The sequence below is a fragment of the Sander vitreus genome, chromosome 21, assembly GCF_031162955.1.
Source record: "Sander vitreus isolate 19-12246 chromosome 21, sanVit1, whole genome shotgun sequence".
Classification (NCBI taxonomy): Eukaryota; Metazoa; Chordata; class Actinopteri; order Perciformes; family Percidae; genus Sander; species Sander vitreus.
In genome coordinates this window covers 20,779,289-20,802,118 of record NC_135875.1, presented here as the reverse complement: position 1 = coordinate 20,802,118, position 22,830 = coordinate 20,779,289, and the positions used below count along the sequence as shown (strand labels likewise).

The 22,830-nt window shown below is 41.0% G+C and overlaps 1 protein-coding gene across 1 annotated transcript in view; it reads right to left on the bottom strand.

Annotated features, from left to right (window-relative positions):
* Positions 1–149: 149 nt before the first annotated feature.
* The window catches only part of slc39a11 (solute carrier family 39, member 11), a 149,373-nt gene continuing 126,692 nt past the window's right edge, over positions 150–22,830 (bottom strand). Inside the window, exons 6-11 of the mRNA XM_078278849.1 lie at positions 20,856–21,023; positions 16,160–16,173; positions 4,182–4,237; positions 2,660–2,758; positions 2,371–2,529; positions 150–993 (exon numbers count right to left, since the gene is read on the bottom strand). Coding sequence (XP_078134975.1) covers positions 915–993; positions 2,371–2,529; positions 2,660–2,758; positions 4,182–4,237; positions 16,160–16,173; positions 20,856–21,023 — 575 coding nt within the window. The 3' untranslated portion in view covers positions 150–914. The remainder of the gene's footprint in view (positions 994–2,370; positions 2,530–2,659; positions 2,759–4,181; positions 4,238–16,159; positions 16,174–20,855; positions 21,024–22,830) is intronic.

The window sequence follows — 22,830 nt, the reverse complement described above, 5'->3', positions numbered from 1 at the left end:
CTCTAAAGAAGTGTTATACATACTGGCTCAGAGCAGAACCGATTCAAAGACACAATATAAACCACAGGAGCTCATTTTAAGGTTTTTGTAGGATCTGTCAGTTTTTCACTGCAAGTGAACACCGAGTTAAAAACCTCACGCCGAAGGAATCAGGATCACTTGGTTGTTTAATTATACAAATACTTCAAACGTTATCTTCAGCATTTAAATAATTAGACACAGACCACAACATGTGATTCTTCAGACTGGCCTGTAGATGGCAGCCCTAAACAAGAGAAGGCACTACATTTGGATGAAAAGCAAACTTTCATTTTAGAGGGTTAAGTGCATGTAAAGTGTTCTTGTACCTTGCTGTTTCGCAGTAACAATGATACAGCTGGAGTCAACCAAAACAAATCATTCATTAAATCACAGACTATCAAACACCAGACTTCAAGTATTGCCATTATGAGGAAATGAAAAAAACTAAACAACAACCATTAATTGAACTGAAAAATTGAGAAATTTTGTTTTGAAATAATGCTTTTGAAAAAGAACTCAAAAAAACACAACAAAAAATCCACAAGCTCTGGAATTAGAATAATCATTAAATATTCCTAAATTAGATGTCTGCCATTTGAAAGAAGTGATGAAGAAGACAGATGCTCTTAGAAAATAACTGCTAGCATGAAAACCAAACACACATTAAAGAGAACTTCAAGTACAGTCACCCGTACAACTTTACAAACAACTTTACAAAAGAGCTCCGTTGCTGTAAGCACTGCTGGATTTCAACAATTCAAACAAAATGGATAAATAGTGTTTCAGAATAAAACACTTCATTTGGTCCCCTTTTTAAAAACTGAGGTCAGCAGAGCAATGATGACATCATGGCCATTGAGTGTTCTGCTGACACGGTGCCGGGTGAGGTGAGCTCAGCCCAGCCCAACGTCCAGTGACATCATCACGACGAAGCCCAGAATGGAGGTCCAGGAGGCCAGCTTCCCGTTTCCACTGGTTGATGTTGGAGCGAAGACATGGGACATTAGTTAGAGACCAGTGGTTGATACATACGTAGACTGCATAAGTGAAGCCAAAACATCTGGATTCTCTCCCCCCCAGTGGCTGGCTGCAGTATAGCTCATAAATCCCGCCCCCTCCATGTTAGCCAAACTCAAAAACCGAAGTAAACGTCAAATGCATTTCTCCCGAAGATGGTTTCTATCATTTTAGGTAGTTAAGTAGTTTTATCACGCTGATGTTTGTTCAAGTGTCATTTTTTTTGGGACGTTTACAAGCACAACATATTCAGTTTTTTTCCCTTATTCAGAAAAAGACAATATTCCAACCAAGTTCTTTACATGGCTAATGAAATTGTATAGCAACGCACAGAGCTGACCGTAACCCATAAACAACAGACAAGAGGCAGTAAATGTCGCAAACTGTGGTAATAATCCTGATATAGACGCATATTCCGAATGCGCTGTATACATGTCCATAGAATGCTTCTAAAACATGAATAATACTAGCACGGCCTTATTCAGAATATCTAGACGGAATATGCTGTTTACATCAGGGGTCTTCAACGTTTTTTAGGCCAAGGACCCCTAACCTGAGAGAGATACGAGCAGGGACCCCCTACTACATATATTGTATAAAATTAAGTTGCATATTAAACTGGGCCTACAATAACGTGTAAGTTGGCCTAAAGCCTCTACACAGAGGCCTACCTTTTTATGGTGCCCGACAATACTAGCTACCATTTACATATTCATATATCATGTTTTAATGTCAAACATACATGTGGCAGGCACCTGTATGTTGAGGTGGTTGTTGTTTTCTACACATTTATCTTTGCTAATAATATGTTGCATTCATGTTAATGTATATTGACAGACATATTTAAAAAAATAAAAAAGCATTCAATAATCAATAATTTGGCGGCCCCCCTGCATTGACTCTGAGGACTCCTTAGGGGTTGCGGACCCCCTGTTGAAGAGGTCTGGTTTACATGATCCGTGTCAAATTAGGAATATTGTCATGTTGGGAATAATGGTGGAATGTTAGCGTGCTTGTAAACATACTCGGCGACTAATTGGTCAGAAGGGTGTATGGGCGGGACCTTGATACCATGTCTCTATCGCCCGATCCCTACTGCGCAGACTCTGGCTCCAAAATTACAAGAGGCCAGCGCCCATATCTGGGATGTTTTGGTTTCACTTTTGTACAGTGGGAGGAAGTGGAGATGCTTTGACCATCTTTATATACGGTCTATGTTAGAGACACTGTATTTGTGATTCACTCATTAATCTAATGGCTAATAATGGCTATAGTAAACATTGTCATCCATTCTCGCACAAATCATACTTTAATCCCTCTTTTCTTTCTCACCTGATTTGGGCCTCAGGTATAATGTCATCCACCACCACGTAAACCATCGCCCCGGCAGCAAACGCCAACGCATACGGCAGCAGAGGTTCTGCCAAGACGACGGCGACGGCGCCCAGCAACCCAGCAATAGGCTCTACCATGCCACTGAGCTGGCCATACCTGACCGAAAAACAATAGCAGAATTAAAAATTAAAGTGTCTGTACTCTGTCTGAGCCTTTTTGCAAAGGGTTGTTACATTATTGTACTCTCTGACACAGTGTTTAGACACAGACACACACTTGTCCTTACCAGAAGGCTTTCCATGTTGAGACTCCTGAACCCCGGAGCGGCAGGCTCACTGCCAAGCCTTCTGGGAAATTCTGGATGCCAATACCGATGGCCAAATTTCTGAGGAAACAAAAGCAGTCAGAATGCTCCCTTCAATACTTTTTGACTAACACTTACGATTCACTTTCATGAATTTTAGGGAGGGAAATACATTTTTTAAATAATTTACCATTGGATAAAATAATTATGAATGATGGCGAGAGACTTTAAGGTACAATTAAGAGGAATGCTCGGGAGCTCGCATATCTAATCTAATTTAGAAAAACATTTAACACAAAAACATTTAAAACCAAAACATATAAATATATTATAATACTAATTTGCTGCAAAATATTAAATTGAGTGAAAGAGGTAATGTCAATTCACATTTGTGATAAACAATCTTCATTTAACGGTAGCTCGGACCAGTAACATCGTGGTGGATACAGTCAGGTGATGCAGAGAAGACGTACTGCTAATGGCATACTTCATCGATTTAGTAGGCAGTATGCAGTACATACTGATTGAGTATGTAGTATGCATTACGTTAGAATGTGATTTTGAACACAGCCAGAGTGAGTATAGCATGTCCTGTTAATCTTATGACAGCCCAACCTTTCCGATTGGAACACCAGCCACGGGGCTTCTGCACGCACCCTTTCTGGTAATCCCCAAGTGCAATACTGTTCACTACGGTATGTCCACCATTCTTTTAGTTGTATTTGACAGCAGGTTAATTCCCAACTATGACATCAATCAACGTAAAACGTCTCCAAATCGCATCACTTTTTTTGGACCACTTAATCTTTCAATTTGGTGCACTTCGCATTGAGCAAAGGTGAAGTTATGGATGAACTAGACAGCAAGAGAATGTTGTACTCTAAGTTTATTTTTTTTCTTCCATTGGACCTACATTCAAGTACCAGTAGGAACTGGTGAGTATTGTGTTGGTACCTGCTTCATACAATGAAATTACACTGTAAAACACGGGCTGTATTACAAAGTGTTTCCCTTTTTTGCAGTGTGTGTCTCTTCATTCAAGAAATAATTATGTTCACTGCGCTTCTGTCAAATGGGTCCAATAGACTTTCATAATGAGATGCTGGTTCCCCAGATTGGGCTTGATTTGTTATTAAAGTGGATATGACTAGAGTTCCACATGTACTGACCTGAAATCTGTCTGCAGTACTACAATGTTAGCCACTAGATGTTAGCAGCACACAACAGCAGCACAGTTGTGGGCACAGGTGTAAAGTCTGACCATAGTCTTATCGTGACACACACCAAATTTTCCCACAAGTATTAACTTTATAACTAAACTTAACTATTTAAGGCTTATACTGGAAAAAAAAACAACCCAATTTTTTGGAAAACCAATCACAGCGCTTTTAAACCTCATTCTTGTGGGATCTATAATCTTGTGTGCAGAATGTCTGCTGTTTTTCCATATTAAATAGGGAAAATGTACTGTATGGGTGTTTCTTTGCCTTGATACCAATCTTACCTGGCGCTTTCAAAAGTAGCAGATGAAGTCTTTCCAATGGCTCCGAATGCAACACCCTACAGCCAAACCCTCTGCAGAAGAAAAACACAGACAATTGATCCCTGTTAGTCTATGATTTGTTCTTTGAAGCCATCCGTTATATAGGAAAAACAACATTTGAAGAAAGACGAAGGAACAGTGTTGGCTAAGTGTGGTACAATAAAAAAATAAGTTAACACTAGGGCTGTCAGCATTAACGCGTTAATCGCGATGCGATTAAGGGCCGAGCATAACGCGTACATTTTTTTTTATTCGCGCCGCCATTTATTAATTTATTTTACACTTCACTCGGCTTTGTGTCGTGCCTAACAGGCTACTATTTTGACCCTTTGCCGCACCGTTACTTATCATCAAGCTGCCACTTCCTCGTAACACATCCTGCTGCTGCAGGCTGCAGGCATGATGGAGGAAGACAGCAGCAACACGATTCGGAACGGTGCTTTTTACTTTCCAAAACTCCCGGACGGCTCGTAGACAAGTCGAAAGCCACATGCACGTTGTGTAAAGCCGAGTTAAAAGATCACCGAAGCACGTCAAGCTTGAGCTACCACCTACGGAGCTAAGCACAGTAGTACAGTCAACGTGACTCAGGTTGATGCTAGCGGGCTCAGGCAAAGCAGTATTTTGGAGAGTGCTACTTGCCGACCTGTGGATGAAACCAAATCCAAAGAAATTACTACAGCTCTTGCAAAATGGTTGGCAACTAACTGCAGACCTGTCAGCATCGTAGAGGACTCGGGTCTTAAAGACGTACTACGGTTGGCATGTTCTGAATTGTGCAATAATGACAGTAACACATTTTTCTTTTGTTTACAGTAAATAAATAAATAAATAAATAAACAAATACAAATCTTAAAGTCAAGTTCATAAAGTAACTTTCTTTGCATTCATTTGTTTCCCAATCAAGATACACTGGTAAGAATTGCTTTCCATTGTTAATATGTACTTAAAAACTGTTCTGAAATGCAAAATAATAGAATTTTAATCATGTGATATAACATGCAATTAATCGCGATTAACTATAGAACTTCAGCAATTAATTGCGATTAAGAAAACAATTATCGTTTGACAGCCCTAGTTAATACACATCTGTATGGGTGGAAACAGGTATCAAGACAGTATGCAGACTAGTGAAGATACTACGGGCCTGGAATGACATGAGATTTAGCAAATAAAGGCTTGGGTCTGTTCTTTTAGATAGAACACTGTGATCTTCTTACAGCAACAGTCAGCGGGTATCTCACTCTGAGAAATGCACTGCATTCTTTTATTTGGTCTCACCTTCTATAGTCAGGTTTGGTGTAACATTGCTACTGAGGTTTTATCTCCCTAACCATATCTGCAGAGGCAATGCAGACTGTAGAATGAAACCTATCTGCTGAACCACTGACCCAAAACTGAGACAGAAATATGAGAAATTAAGTCGTTTTGCTGTAAGGTTCAAATACATAGAGTACTACAACAGGAAAGCTGTCAAAAGTTGTGACCACCGTATCAAGCCGGTCTCGATTCTCTCTTCCGTGTTCCTGTGTTTGGGAAGTATGTGTGTGTGTGTGTGTGTGTGTGTGTGTGTGTAAGTGTGAGTGTTTATGTGCACGGGGAGTCAGATCTATAGGCTATTTAGCGTTTCATACCAAATGGGCAGAGTAGCGGTATTATGTCTACTTCATACGTTGACAAGCAGCGACGTGCTGCCATGCCGTTGAGAGCTAGGTTATTACAATGCTAAAAAATGCTAATTTACTTACATAAGAGCAAGCATCAAAGGGTTGTGCACACAGAGAGTTGAGTGGTTTAATCACAATTGTATCACTAGCACACAGCTGTAGAGCCAAGTCTTAAATTTCCTACCATGAGAGGACCACAGAAGATAAACCACCTTTGGGGCCACCTTCAGACCCTTTAAATCTTTTTTTGCCCATTTAGTGGTAATCACCTGAGAAAAGTTTAGATGTTTCTCCACTTTTCTAGTGTTCAACAATTGTATTTTCTGGTGCTTAATGAGAATTAATTAAGATGCCTCCATACAGCGGTTAACCCTGCACGGGGCAACTGTGCTCCAGCGGCTACAGGCCACGTCCACTAGGATCCACCTCCCTCTCCACTTGCTTATGTCATCCAATCATTACTGAGATAGAGTTGTAGCTTAAAAGAGAGGGAATGGATAGCACTATGACATGATTAATAGACACTAATACAATAAACATTCATTGGACTACCGGAAAATCTAATTTTGAAGACAATGTTCCTCCAAACAGATTGCTTTTAAATTGCTGTCTTTGTACACTGGTGTAATATAGCTAATTTAGGATACCAGGATACAATAAGGATCAGGTAGTATTATTCCCTTTTTTTGCCAAAAGTTAGATTAGAAGATTGGTACCACTCTCATGTCAGATAATCAATCAATCTTGTAATCTAACTTTGGCAAGAACGTGAACAAGCGCGCTTTTCAAAATGTCAAACTATTCTAGAGGTTCCTGTGGTTGCTGGAGTCACATGGCGAGCTATAGCAGCCAGCTGGAAAGGTCCTCAACTTGGGCAAGAATTGCCAACATAGAGTCGCCATGTTTGTGAAAGCACATTAAGGAAGCTTTCACATCAGGGACCAGGGCCCAGATCTGAGGACACTTGACCCCAAAGTACAGTTTGTTTGATTAGTGTGAACACAGTGTACCGTACCCGGGTCCGGTTCGTCGATCCGTGCCCGGGGCCACTTGAAAAGGTGGTCTCGAGTACGATTCATGTGTCCTCGGGTAGGGTTTGCATCAGGTGTGAAAAAACACCTGTACCAAAACACTGAAGTAGACTGCTATTTAATGCGAGTAGAGTTGCAAAGAATTTTCTCAACGCCGCATGTCTCCTTCGGATCTGCATATGTGTGCAGCATGTACTGATACCATCCTCTGAACTGCACGGCCATAGGTAATAAAGTAGAAACCCAGCTGAGAGGGTTGTTTTTGACATTGTCTCCAACATATAACCAATAGTAGGCATAATGCAAAGGTTGACTCCATTGTATGGGACTGGGATCTCGAGATTGGCGCTCTTTTCTACACTGTAGCAACATAAACAAATGTCACGTAGATGATGACTCAACTGTTCTCGGTTATAGAACAACATTGTTAATGGCAAAGCTGAGCAGCGGAGGAGTGGGGAGGGGGTATGAATGAATCGTACCAAATATGAAAAACGCCCTTACAACCTCTCAGAACTACTTGTGTAACAGCAGACTTTTAGTTTTGCTAAAACTATTCCTCGTTTTCTTTTGGAATGGAGACAGTGTCATGAGACCGAAACAAAGTGAGGCTTTTAAGGCGTCAAAGTATTATATTACATCTATTCTCTTTTATGCAGGAACTGATCTCTTACAATCCCATCTCTCCATTCCTTAGTATTCTTATCTTTTTTCTCTTCCTACAATATTAATAGCCTACATCAAGCTATACTGCCTTACACTTAGAACAAGGAGCAAAGATAACAATACGGTTACGAGAGAATGAGAGAATTAGGAAGAAGCAAAGCAGAGATGAAAGAAAGAGTATAGATACCATGCAAAGGCAAGAAACTATCCTGATGGACCTGCAGCTGCAGACTTTAAGAGCCCAGAGGCCACTTCATCATAATCTAACACCTGTCATTACCTCTGATAATAATGCACACTTCCTACCGGCCCATTACAGGCAGACATACTGTAAAGCCATTATGAGCAAAGGACCCTTCAGTTAGACTGTGTGACCCTTTACTATTCATCTCAATCCTCTGGAACTGTCTGAAATGCCGTGGGGCCAGTAGAAACTGAAAAACCTTCAACTGATATTGAATAAAACATGTGCTGAGTGTGTGTGTTTACCATTTGGGACAGCTGGTACAAGGCTAGGGGAAGACTAGCAGTTTTAAAAAATCTTAACTGATCTTACACAACAATCAACTTTCTATTTTGTCTTATGGTCCAACAGATGGTAGCATCACTGATATGAAGCTGCTGGGCCTGTGGAAAAGGTAATACATCATTAAAAAAAATAGTTGTATTATTTGCCCTTTTGGTTTAAGAATAAAAAAATTCCGACAACAGCTGCTCACCCTTAGTACTGCTACACAGCTGGAAATGTAAGCCGGGGTTTTTTTTTTTTTTGTAAGCTCACTGAGCTGGAAGTTTTTGTTCTAAAACAGAGTTCAGGGCTAGTAGGGGAGCACTAAACGCCCACACATCTGTCAACTTTTACCCATGAGACCCGTGTTTCAGTGTCTGCCGGCATCTCATGGCAGTTAAAGGAATATCTTGTGGATTGTTACAATATTCAACTAAATCAAACCTGCACTTTGCTGGCTTTGTTTGCAGCACTCCTGACCAAGCTGACAGTAGAGTTAGCTGAACCAGCAAGCAATCTGCATTGGAGCAGAAAGCAGTGCCTTGGTTCCACAACAAAGAACTCAAAATTGACGTTTGATGTGACACTAGAATCCTTTCTTTGTATTTTTTCTCCCTTTTGAGTAAATGGTTGGAGGAAGTCAATGCAGAATTGTACACTTTCCCATCGCATCCATTTGGCAAAAGGTTTTACCAATGCTGGTTTGTTTGAGTCCATCAATTTAGTCCTGACGGAAATCTATTAGATGGATTGTCCTTGGCTTCTGTACAGACATTCATGGTCCCAATAGGGTGAATCCTACTGAATTTGGTGATTCCCAGAGTTTTCCTCTAGCGCCACCATGAGGTTGACATTTTTGCATTTTAATGAAATATCTTAATTGTTAATGAATAGACTGCCATGAAACTGGTGCAAATATCCATAGCCCCCGGAGATTGAATCCAAATTACTTTGGCGATTCCCTGACTTTTCATGTAATTCCACCAGCTCAAAGCTTTCACTAATCCAATCAATACTTCTACTTGATGTTATGGCACAATTTGGTATAGACATCCATGGTTCCCAGATAATGGATCCTAATGACTTTGGGGATCCCCCAACTTTTTCTCTAGTTCTACCATGAGGTTGACATTTGTGGTTCTACGTGAAACCTCTCAGCAACAACACTATTGGATGGACTGCCATGACATTTGGTAGAGACACTGTTCCCATCAGGATGAACTGTATTTACTTTGGTGATCCCCTGACTTTTGATCTAGCGCCATCGTCAGGTCTAAAATTTGTATTTATTGAATACTTTGGTTTATGACCAAATACCCGTAAAATGAATGACATTACAATCAGCAAGTATGAACATGTCACCAGATCATGTTAGACAGCACTCTCCACCACCATTATCAAACAGTAAATATGAGGGAATATCCTCCAGAAGAATGGCACTTACCCCTTTACTTGAGTTCCACAGATTAAGATAATCTATGCAAAGGAACATTGAAGCTGTTCTGGAGACTCATGGTGGCCCAAATCTTACTGAGAATCCAACACATTCACACTCCTAACTCGTAAAATACTAACGCTTGGTCAGGACCCCTTGGCATCACTTTTTAACGCTTTGGTGTCATTTTTCAACATGTTGGGTCAGAACCCCATTGCCGTAATTGTGTGCAGGGTAAAACCAGAGATGGTTTAGAACCGAGATGCTCCAACTCAGAGTAGTTTCCTGTATCTGCGTCACGTGGGCTCTGCCACGGCCACACCTCTTTAGGAGACTAGCGGCAGGTCCTGAGTGTATTGATTCCAATGGGAGAAGTGAACGTGAACACAGATTAGAAGCGATTCTATCGCCCCATGGTCACCAAAGTATATATTGGACCCATTTTTCACAAGCCACATATCTCCAGAACAGAGACACTAAAATGAAATTTTTCAGACGGACACATCAGGAGAAAATTAACGTTGTTTGAGACATGTTTCTGTCTCAGGACCAAACTCTCGCGAGATCTGGCAACACAGAGACTACTAACTAACGTTCGTGAACGCCCTAACAAAACTAATCTCTGTGATGCTAAATATGTCTTTTAGCTGTGTAAATATCTAACGTTAGCAAAAGAACATATTAATAAATGATTTAAATATAACTTTTCATCCATCCACACTATGTTCACTACACGTTGTGTAGGCTGGTTGTGTGTGTGTGTGTGTCTGTGTGTGTGTGTGTGTGTGTTTGTGTGCATGCAGCAGTGATCCTATCAAATTCCTGCTTAATGATGTATGCTCTTTTAAGCGAGTCTGACGATACTGCTGCTGACAGCCCATTGTCACAGCCGCCGCTCATTTCCATCGTACTTTCCTTTAATCTTTTCTCCTCACCAGTCTACACTTCTTTTTCCACTGAGCCTGCCATTACTTTACCTCCTCTCTCTCAGCTCCCTGGCCTTTTTTTCTTACCGCAGAACTGCGAGGTTAAGTTCATTTTACAGTTTTCTTTTCATCTGTTTTTTTGGTGAGATGTTTCTCTCATGCAGATCAAAGTCTCCTTTCATTGCTCTTTATGCTGTTGCTTTTTCATCCTCCCGTTTTCAGGGGTAGCAAGATGATATTTTAGTATATGTACAATAATCTACTGGATCATAAAACACAAATGACTTAATGAAAACCATGACTAAATCCCCTGCAATACTTCAACATCTGAAGAATTAGCGGTAACTCCTACACTGAGTGGCCCAATCCCAAAGTGAGCCCTGAGGACCAAGGACTAAAGACTCACAGACTTAATTGATCTCAGGTACTAAGGTATAAATGGGATTGGGACAGCACTTCACGAGATCACGTTACCTTGGCGACTTTTAATAACAAAGATGTTGCTGACACTTTCCGGTTTGGGAATTTTCATTTTAAGTTTGTTGCTTTCCACACGGCCAAGACACAGGAGACGGCTGCCTGATTCCACATTTTTTCAAACTCTTGTTTTATAAGCTGGACAACAGGTTGGTCTGTGTTCCGTGGTCGTGTGTCGTGCTGTTGTTTACCTTTGCAATTTTTCGAATTTCCCTATGGTCTCCGTGGTAAACGTCACAACGCTTTGAACTGTGGGTAATTCCCTTTGGTGAAGTCTGCATCGATGCAGACTCACGGAAAGGGCTCGGTAAGTGTGTACTCAAACCCTCACGCCCTTTGAAATTCGACATTGGGACAACCCTAAGCCCTTACGAATTTCGCGAGAATGCGCACCAAAGTCTGTGAGTCTGAGTCTGGACTTTGGGTTTGGGCCACTGTGTCTGCTTCAGTTCCCATGGAAAATATTAGATTCACTTAGCTCTCAATTACTTTGCATGTTGTGAATTCTTAAATAGTGTCCCCTTGGACTCTGTTTACCTAAGCTTCAGGCCTGTATTTGTAACAGGCTTCTATTAGAGGCTTTACTCCTATTTTTCGCATTTTATTAGTATTTTTTTTCCACTTTATTAGAAGCCTCCCTGTTTTCTGATATGCTTCTGTTTGAATTCGCTGCTTATGCCATTTGGCGTTAATGCAAACTCAAAACACCCTTTGCATTTACCTGTTGTTTCTGACAAATTTAGGAGAATGTGAATTTCCTCAGCACTCATTCAATCAGTAGATGTCATGTTAGAGAAGCAGCAAATCCTTACATCGGAGAAGTTGGGACCAGAGAATGTTTGACATTTTTTGCCTGATAAGTGGCTAATTAATATACAATTTTCGTTGACCAATCAATTGACTGACTAATCGTTTTAGCCCCAGTCTTGCGTACAATATGAAAAACACAAACAATCTGATATATTTGATGTGAATAATATGATATTATTTTTAAATGACTGGTAGTTCCTGGATAATTCTTACAACTCCCTAACTTATGTTTTGGTATATTTGATACTTTGTACTTAAAGACTGTGATTCTCATCATTTACAGAAACATAGTTTAATAAAGTAAAGTGGTTAATTATTCCCATTAGTAAAAGCCTTAGGTCCAAGAAAGTGACCTTGCTAAAAAATAATATACAGTATTGCTCAATCAAACTTTCCTGGACATGAATATATATAAAAAATGGCCTATTACAATTTTCCTTCAACATCCTTGTTAACGAGCAAATAATAGAGGATGAAAGGAAACACGCCATAGTTTTGACTATAGATTATTTACTTATTTATTGCACTAAAGAATTTATATTCTTCTATTTATGCTTCTTTTATATATATATATATATATATATATATATATATATATATATATATACATATAGCTTTTATATTTATGCTCTTATATTTGAGTAGCATATCTGTACAGGCATCTGCATATGGTCGGTAACTTAGCAGTATGTATGGATGAGCAGTATGCATAGATGGGAAGTAACGAAGTACAAATACTTCGTTACTGTACTCAAGTAGATTTTTCAGATATTTTTACTTTTACTCCTTACATTTTTAACACGAATATTGGTACTTTCTACTCCTTACATTTTACAAAATTGGCTCGTTACTTTAGTTTAAAATAATTTCAGTGGAGTTACCGTTATTTTTCGCGTCATCAATACCGAATTAAATCTAATCGGATGGGAATATACGTTATATACGCACCACTACAAGACGACTCAACAGATTGGGCGGCATTCATTCGCGGCAAATCATTGCGGCTTGATGGCGGTAACGGCCATCTAGTGGTTGTTAGTTGTAACTCTTAAAGTATGGGTAACTTCTTAATTAATGTCGGTTTAGTAATTCATATTTTATCCTTTATTTTCTTTCCAGAAGCCATATTTGAGCACACACACATACATGTAGATTCCTTTAAATGTTAAGGGGAAGATTAAAAAAGAGAAACTGGATCTGTGAATCACAATTGAATTCATATCTTGCTACTCAGTCAGAATCTTATTAACCTGGAGTCCCAGTCTCTGTCACAATAATCATATATGTGATGTTTTAGGCCTATTGGCAGACATCCATTTAAAATGTAGGCAATGGCATATAAAGAGCCTTTTTTCCATGTCCACTGATCCACATTTGTTTGGTTCAGGTTGCTTTGCATAAACAATGGTTGTCATTCGCAATTATTTAAAGAATTAGTATGTATTTGAAGTAGCAGTGGTCCATGAGTTGATGTTTTGCACGTTGTCTATGATTTGGTATTTTTTGCCTGTGGTTTTACTATCCACAATGTCTTTTTTGTTTGATGTTTTCTTTATGCGGAGGCAAAGCATGGCGGCGGCGGTAGCAGTAGCGGCGGCGGTAGCAGTAGCAGCGGCGGTAGCAGTCGCAGGTGGTTGTGAATTACTACGGCAAACAAACAGCAAATACGCAACAATTCAGGTCTGATATTTGTGCTGCAATATTGACATTCTACTGGCTCCGATTGTACTACATGGCTGCCCGCCAAAGCCGCCTTACATGGACAATAAACAAACAAAGGATCAGTCCTAGACTGCAAAAATCTTCATGCACACCAACGCAAACTCCACCAAAGTCTGGGTTTTCGCCCACTTTCTCGGGTGGTCTTGTCGGTGTGATTTTTGTCCTCATGGTGGGCCTGCATGCTGTCGGAGTCCCTGCTCCTATCCGTGGTCGTCTCCCTTGCTGCCTGCCCGGCTGCCTGGGAGGTGAGGAGCCAGGTTGCCTGGGCCGGCTGGATGGATGGTTTGCAGCGCTGCCGGCTGTGCTGGAGGGGGTGCTCCAGGAGCCGGGCTGCTGCCCACCGGGGAGCCATGCCTGGAGGTTCCGCCCTGCTGGAGTCGGGACGGGGGGCTGCGGACGATTCTGGAGCTGCGCTGTGTTGGGGCCTGCCTCGGGGAGCGGCGGGCCCCCTGGGACGGACAGTTGTTGGCCCCCCGGGGCGGCTGCTCTGTGTGGGTGTGCCCGACTGCCACGTACCCGGCCGTCAACGGAGTTTTCTGCAACAGCAGAGTTTTCTGCACCACGGACCAGTTCCCCGGTTAACAACCCACACTGTTCTGACCAGAGGTCTGTGTTCTCCATCCAAACTATTATTTTTCACCAGTGGGTAACTGATGTTAAACCAAATGACTCTGATGAAAATGAAAATAAGTCTAAATACGTTTTAAGTACATCAAGACTTTTAATAACTATTCTCCTGTTCATTGGAAATGTTGAGGTTAATCCCGGGCCTGACTCAAATACTTTCTTGACAACTTTAGGCAATTCCCTCGAGTGTGTAAACACTCAAAATGTTTACTGTATGCTGATGATACTGTGATTTATCTCTCCGATTCAAATCCTAATGTCATAAATTCCAAACTATCATCTGATCTTCACCTCTTACATGATTGGTTGAAAAAGAACCACCTGACCATCAATGTAAAGAAAACTGAAAGTATGTATTTTCATTCACCCAGAAAAAGTTTTTCTTTTACTGATTTTATTACTTTTGCAAACCAAGATCTTGTTGTCACAAAGACCTACAACTACCTTGATGTGCTACTTGATTCACACCTTACATATCGGGAACACATTTCTAAATCAACAAAAAAGTTGAATCAGAAACTCTATGTGTATAACAAGATTAGATCATATCTTTCCTTTTCGGTTTCTGAAACCTACCTACATGCCATTTTGCTTTCAACAATGTCCTACTGTCTTCCTATCTGGTCTCTTACCACTAAGGACATTACTGAACCAATAGCACGACTATACTACCGAGCACTTAAGATTCACAGTAATCTTCCAAAGTGGTCTCATCATTGCAGTGTGCTCACACGCACAAATGCTTTGACTTACCAGAACTACGTAAACAGCCATGCTATTGCATTTCATTTTCAGATTCAAAATAGCTCTTTACCAGCACTTACAGTTCTTCTTCCGACACACAATATGAGACCACTATGCGTCACTAGGTCAGTCTCACAGGCACTCCTTTCAGTTCCCCCATATAAAAACAACTACGGTCAGAAATCCTTTTTCTATATTTACACCAACATTTTGGAAGACATTCCCCATCACATTCGAACATTATCATCCATCACATATTTCAAAAAGTCATATAAACTGTTTCTTCTTGATAGTCATACTTGCACACACTGATTTGTTCATGTATTGTTCTTCCGTATTTAATATTTTGTTTGTTTGTATCTGTCTAGTCAATGGTGATGTCCTGTGTGGATGTGCCGAGGTTGTGTTCATTGTCCTATGCTGCTGCAGAACAGGAACCTGCTGTAAACCAGTTTTTAATCTGAGTCAACTTAATTGTTGCTTTTAAACTTTCCTCTATAATAAATTAAATGAAATTAAATTAATGTTTTTGTATTGCCAATGCCGCAACTTGCCCTTGTCCAACACAAATTTCTCCCAAGGGAGACAAATAAAGAGACCTTTGCCTTTACCTTGATTTCTGAGTAATCCTCAACTCTACTGTATATCCACTATTATCACTAGGGCTGGGTATCGTTAAAAAATGTTCGATACCGGTACCAATACCAATAGCGTGAACTCGATACAGATTCCTAAACGATACTTTTTCGATGCCAATTTCATTAAATAAAAAGAAATTACAACATTACACATTACAGCACAAATCTTTTTAATTGTTTTTCAGCTCCTATTACGTGAACCCCGTCTCTGTGGGTAATGTAGAGTTTTTCCTGCGTGTCTCTAAGACGCGTAACGCTAAAAAGCCAATCACAAGCATTATTGCATGCTTATTGGCTCACTGACGCTGATGAGATTTACTCCTTTGGTATTGAAATTGGGTAATGAATGACGAGGCATTTTTCGATACTTGATACTAAGGAGGCAATTTGGTCGGGGCCTAAAAAGTATTGACTTGGGTACCCAGCCCTATACATCATGATATGAAGGTTTATCTCGTATTCCTCTTAGACCAGCTGCTAGCAGTAGCTGTCAAAGACCTTGCTTTATCCATCACACTAACAGGGATCAACCCTAGACCATCAATCTCCTGCTTTGATGGACCGTCACCAAACACAGACAAGTTGTGTCTGTGCGGTATAATGGAGAGTCCAGAGCCTCGTTGAACATCGGTGCATTACTATGCAGCTGCCGTTTGTGTTGTTCGAGTGGAAGAAAACTATGCATTACCAGGGTGAGGGCTTCTATTCCCACTCGTTCAGCTAGGTGTCAAAAAATAAGTGCACTTATCATGCCCTGGGGAAAAGCACTCACTTTATTCAGCACCAAATAATGGACCAAATTACTGTTTGATATCGATATTAAAGCCAAAATAAAATACACCTCTTTCATCAGCCTGAATCACAAAATGGGGTTATCACAAAGCCACTAAGAGAAAGAATGCAAGGTCCTCAATGTTTCTAGCTAATGTTAAATTACATGTTTACTGGGTGAAGAAGCACTTCAGTGAAGCCAAAAAGATCCCTCTTACTGCAATTTGGGGGCAGCAAAATTACACATAACACGAAAATGCAAAAGGGTAGTTTCCACTACGTGTTACGTATGGTAAAAATGACTTTTTTCTTTTATTAGTAATGATAATCATTTAGAAATAATGGGTAACTAGACATATTATAGTAAAGCATAGTCTAGACACGAGTGCTTATATGAACACAACACACACAAACACACACGTGAAGAAAATAAAATGGCTGAATAAATTTGCCTGAACAATTGCGTTTTTGATGACGCGATCAAATATCAGCCAGCGTAGAGAGAGAGGTGCGCAGGCTTTATAAATGCAGCAGACATGTCGGCAGTGTGGCTGTCAGTGAGGGCTAGACTAGGACTGTATGAACTTTACTGTTGATTTCGGTTTTCCAACTTCGCCCCAGGTGTGTCCGTCAAAACACGAACGGAGACTTCTCTCTTTTGATACTTAGTAACTATATGTAACTTTGAAATGTTTCTGAAACTGTGTAATTTTTCTTATGATGATCATAAATGACCTGAACAGCAAATAAGACTAACAGTGAAAAGAACACTATTTTTATATAGTTTTTAATAAGGCCTTTGCCCGGGTCAGATTTTTCCTGCCAAGTCACAAAATGATTTACGGCAGACGGCGCTATAGTAAGACATTCTGATGGGTCACAGATTTCGGTGTATCACCGGAAAAGCCTGTGTTAATGAGTATCGAGCCAGGTAAAAGGTAGCAGGAGATGTCTTTATGTAGGCCTAATTGTATTTAAATTTGATTTAATAAGTTATCTGTTGTAGTTATGGCTGATACTGGGGCAGGACCATCACAGGAAAGAAGGACGTTAAACGAAGAACAACTAAAAGCTAAAAGGGAAAGTGAATGACAACGGGCGAAACTGTGAAACAATGATTTTTTTGTCTGAGCAAAATATTTATCGCGACTATATGACCTCCCGGTAACGCTAACTCAGTAATCTACAGTGGGCAATGCAGCACCGGAAAGAAAAGACCTTTACGACAGCATGTGTGGTAAAAAAAAAAACTGCCACTTTTGTCAAAAGCAACCGCTAGAATCAACACAAACTGAGAGTTACATATAGCCACTTTAAATGAATTAATTATAGGACTTACAGGTCTCAAGGACACACACACTCGATCGTAACCGGCTAATTATCCTCTGAACAGCGGCAATCTACGTTCATTTCTCTCTTTTCTTCATGTGGTGCGTGTGCCGAGAAATAAGCTATACAGTTGCAAAATCTGTCTTCATTTTAGTTCGACAATGGTCAGTTAAAAAAAAAACGCAGGCAGTGTGTAGCCGGCGTTAAAGCCTTGACTTTCTAAATAAACAGGTGTTGAGTTGGTGGTTTTGCAGTCAGCTCCAAGAAATGTCAACAATGACTGTTAATTGCTTCCCTGTTGTTTTTTTAGATCAATCAAATCATCTGTTTCCTTTCTCAAGAGTGTAGTTTTGAATAGTGAACACAGCTCTCTTCGCTAGACGTCACCTTGATGTTTGATTGACATGCCATTAGTCTAATTAGCTCATTAGACTTGACTGAATGGCATCTGTGTAGAGTTCAATAATGCAATGCGTGTTCCAGGACAAACCTGTCTATTTGACAAGATTCTTCACCATAAATATTCAAACAACTTGTTCCAGGAGAAAAAACAAACAAAGTATTGACATTTAGTTAGGATTTCAGCCTACATTTGGTACAAAACAACATAGGCTGGCAAACAAGGATTAGTGCAGTCCATGGCTGGCCCTCTGTGGAGCTCAGCACCAGGTGAGTCTTTCTAAATGAATGGTGAATTGTTTGGCCTTCCTTGAGCTGTTGTGTTGAATTGATCAGGTGATGAAGAAGCAAAAGTGGTCATAAAACATAAGCCGGGGAGCAGACTTCGCTTCCCGGGGAAAATAAAAAGACTTTCACCAGGGAAATGCGTGTTCCTTGGAAGTGTTTTAATCCAAACCACGATATTTTTCCCAAAATGAACTAGTTGTTTTGGTGCCTAAACTGAACTTTCGTCACTGCATTAACGCTCACTTTTTGTCGCCTAAACTTAACCGTAATGTCTGGCGAAACGACCGGCAGCTCGAGGTGCTCTGTACCTGGCTCAAAGTCATTTTGAATTTGTTTGTTTATGTTTGTTCAATGAGCATCGGCCAAGTTTCCCATAGTCATAACCAGTAGTTAAAGTGGGCCGGAACGATCCAAAACGGCGTTCCGGCCCCTTCGATCATTAAGTAAAAAAAAACGAATTAGCAGCTTCACACATCAACATTTTCCGTTCGCCAAATATCCTTTCAAAGTGTTTTCAAAGGGCACGTGTCTGTAAAAATAGCAGGAGAGCCGCATACTATCTGTTAAAGTCAGTTGAACAGGTGAAGATCACGTTGCCAGTAGCCTACCCTTTACAAACAGGCTCGTTAGTGAATGACATGGTAACATGCTGCAGATCCGGTGTTTTCAGCTGAGCGAGACAGCGAATATTCGGTTAAAATAGAACGGTGATGCTGTTTGGCCCTTATTATCTCTGTGAAGTTAGCTGGAAGTGAATGTAGCTGCGGTGTGTTTTATGTGGACTTTTGGGCACCTGGGTAGCTCACCTGGTAGAGTGGGCGCCCATATACAGAAGTTTACTCCTCGACGCAGCGACCCTGGGTTTGACTCCGCCCTGCGGCCCTTTGCTGCATGTCTTCCCCCCCTCTCTCTCTCCCCTTTTCATTTTTTTTAAATGCTTGTCAACAACCGATCATATGGCCTTGTGTGCTCAGATTTTGTCCAGTGTTTGCCTCATTTTGCTTCTGTGCCTTATAGGTCTAGGTCTAGGAACTCTTCCGTAGCTGTCGGGATTGAGGACCTCTGTAGGCAACCTTTTTTCCCCAGCGGGTCCTCTTCCTGTTTCAGCCACAACCTTGGTACAGTATTCATCACGTTCTGGTGCCAGGTGACTGCTAGAATGTTGCCGCCGCTCAGAATCAACGAGAAGAACCAAAAGAAAAACGTAACCTTCATTTGGCCTTTTATGGACGGCGTATACCCAGGTCACTTTATATAAAATATGTTTAAATAAATGATTTTTGTGAAGACAGATGCACTTTTCTTCTCCTCTGCATTTTATTATTTGCAGCAGTGAACAAGTAAGTAGGCTACTCTAGTACTGATTTATGACCATTACAGGACGAATGTTTAATAGCATTAAAAGTAAAGTTAGGTTTTGCTGTTCGCTTCCTGACTCATTTTAACAGAGAAAGAGAGTGGTCTGCGCGAGTCAGCGCCACAGTGACCTGCACGCTGCAGTCGTGTGTGTGTCTCGGCCAAGAGGGAGGGGGGGAGGGGGAGGGAGGGAGAGAGAGAGAGAGAGAGAGATAAAGAGCGGCGTACCCTCTAATGTTCTAACACTGGGTTTCACCGGCTGCTTTTTTCTTCCGCTATCGCTCTGCAAAAGTTAACTCAGATTCAACTTTGGTGAACGGGCGGGGAGATCTTCTATGCTTCTTTCGAGGCTGCTGCTCTGCACTTGTGTACTGATATCACGAGACACTTTTTACCTCGACAAGAAATCTCGTTTTAATCTCATAGCCACATTTCAGAAGGAAATATTGTACTTTTTACAACACGTAGTTTACAAAATGCGATGTTTTATTGTAAATTAAACTACCCAACGAGATACAGGCCTACAAGAAACAGCTAAAAACGATTAGCCGATCAAACACTTAGTTGACTGACGGAACGGCTTTGATACGTTTCCAGTTTCTGAAACGTGAGGATTTTTCTGCATCGAGTACTTTTAATACTTTAGGTACACTTTACTGATCATACTTACATTGTGTTACATTTTCTCAGTCCCTCCCCCCTTTCTGCTAAAGCCCAAAACGGTCTCTAAGCCCCTCCCCCCACAAGGGAGAATGAATGCGTGTGCATGAGCAGTGATTGACACGCAGTTAGACACCCCCCCCCTGGCCCTGATTGGTGCATCTGAACAGGGAGCGGTGGATTTTTGCAAATCACACTACAGGCTGTAGGTGGAGCCAGAGGAGCCAGATTTTTCTTTTAATGACCTGCTTCATGTAGTTCTACTGGAACATAGAGTCAGTTTCAGCAAATATGACAGAAAGTTAGTTTTATAAGTCTTACCTACTGCATCTTTAAGTAACATTTTCAATGCAGGACTTGTACTTGCCCCCCCCCCCCAGTCAGTCATATGGAACTCAATGAACTGCAGTTACATTTAAACCTCTCGTGAGTCACTGGGTGACACATTCTCTGAACAGCATTGACAGAGTGGGAGCGCATTCTAAGAATTCTATTTAACTGCAGTAGCAAACTTCTTCATCAGTGACATTGACAAATTCCTTACTGCAGCTGCTTTGGACAACCATATGGCTCGTACTCACCTGGGATGTTGTGGATGGTGATGGCAACAATGAGTAGAACAATTCGCCGCCAGCTGCTTCCTGTCCGCCCAACCCCTTCCTGTTGTTTACTTCCTGTTTCCTGTCCATCTGAGTTGACCGAATGAGGTCCTCTCCTCCTCTGGTACACATCTCCATTATCGACTTTATCTGCACGACAGAGGAGAGTAATGGGTTACACTTTCCTTGAAGGTATCTACATAAGAGTAAAATGACCCTGACATGAACGTGTCAAACATTATAAACAAGTCATAAACGTTTATGACATAACGCTTCTTTTAGTAAGTGTCATTCGGTTTTTGTCATGACAAGTTATGGTTAGGGTTCATGTGTCATGACTGTGTCATGTGTTCATGACAGTGTCACGTCACTCTTGTGTAGATACCGTCAAGTAAAGGGTTACCGAATAATGTTGAAAACAAAATGATGCAAACACTGTTTCACGTTCATACACAGAGACATGTGGTATGTCTCCCACATCATTTTGGCATGCAAGGTAACTGGCAAAACAGACAACAGACAATCTTTTCGTAACTCCACCAAACAAGACAATCCAATACCAGCCACCCTGCAGAGTGATTAGCCAGCGCAGAAGTGTGAAACTAGGCAAGGTTTGAGCTTCTCTCCCAGGCCTTTATTCCCATTTCTACAATCCATTGTGTCGAGACTACAAAGACACAGAAGTCTCGGAGAGAAATCAGGGAGGCAGTGTGATGCATTCATAAAGACTTCTTCATGACAGGTGTCATGTCACTGTTATGCACACCCCTTTCAAATGAAGTATTTTTTAATATATCCATTTCTTAATTATAATTTAACTTTACCATTAAGCATGTAATCATCTCAGTGGTACCACTGCAGACTCCATAATCTTTAGCTCTTTCCTTCCTGCAACCTGTCCATTCTAATCACCATCTTCTTCCATCTCTCTTTCTCTCCCCTCCACGTCCTTCCTTTTCTCCCTCTCAAATGCATTGTCAGACACAAGCAATTGACCTCTATTAGTGCATTCCAAGTGTCTTGTTTTGCCATGTCGACGGCTGTAAGTTTAAATTATCCAACATGCAAAGGTCAAATGATCTGGAGTATGCCTGGGGTGCTTCCTCAGCCAGTGCACGCTTTCAAAGGCCAACAGCCCTAAATCCATTTTTTAATTGAACTTCTGGAACCATTTAACAATAACTACGGGCTGTGTGTGTGTGCAAACATTACAAAGAGCCTGTGCTGCAAGCTACACCCACACGTCACACAAATTACTGGCTAGGTGAACCATGTACTGTGCCCTTTGTGTTGAGACTGACACAGGAGTATTGATTCAACTATATTATAATAGTAATATTTACTTTACATGTTTCACTATGTGGCGTCGATGCATTCGATTACATCATCTCTAGTCGTGCATTGCCAGACCTTCCTCCACAGCGCTGCGGGGGAGGGTCTGGCTAGTCCACACAGCATTCCGGGATGGGAAACAAAATGTGCTCTGGTTTACTGGCATTTCTTTAAACCAGTCGTAATTGTGCCGTTGCAAAATAGCCTCGGGAAGGAACTTGTTTTGGCTAAACGTGTACTTTCAGAAGTTGTTTTAGTCGTGCAACAGAAAACTCAGACTGGACAGATAGTCTAGCTAGCTGTCTGGATTTACCCTGCAGAGATCTGAGGAGCAGTTAACCATAGTCCTCAGAAATCCACCGGAGTTTAGAATTCCAGCACAAGGAAAGAGGAAGGTAACGGACATCCGGTCGAAAAGGACATCCTCAAAATGTGCATAAAAATACGTGAATGGATACGTGGCGAGAAAGTGGCAGCATTACTTGTTCTATTCTACTATGAAAGGAAAGTAAAACGAAAAAAAGAAAAAAAATGGAGCCCCAGACTTCTCTGCAGCAAAGTCCAATACAACAGTTTCAGCCACAACATATAAACGAAATACTCCAATCATATTAAAAGAAGTGTG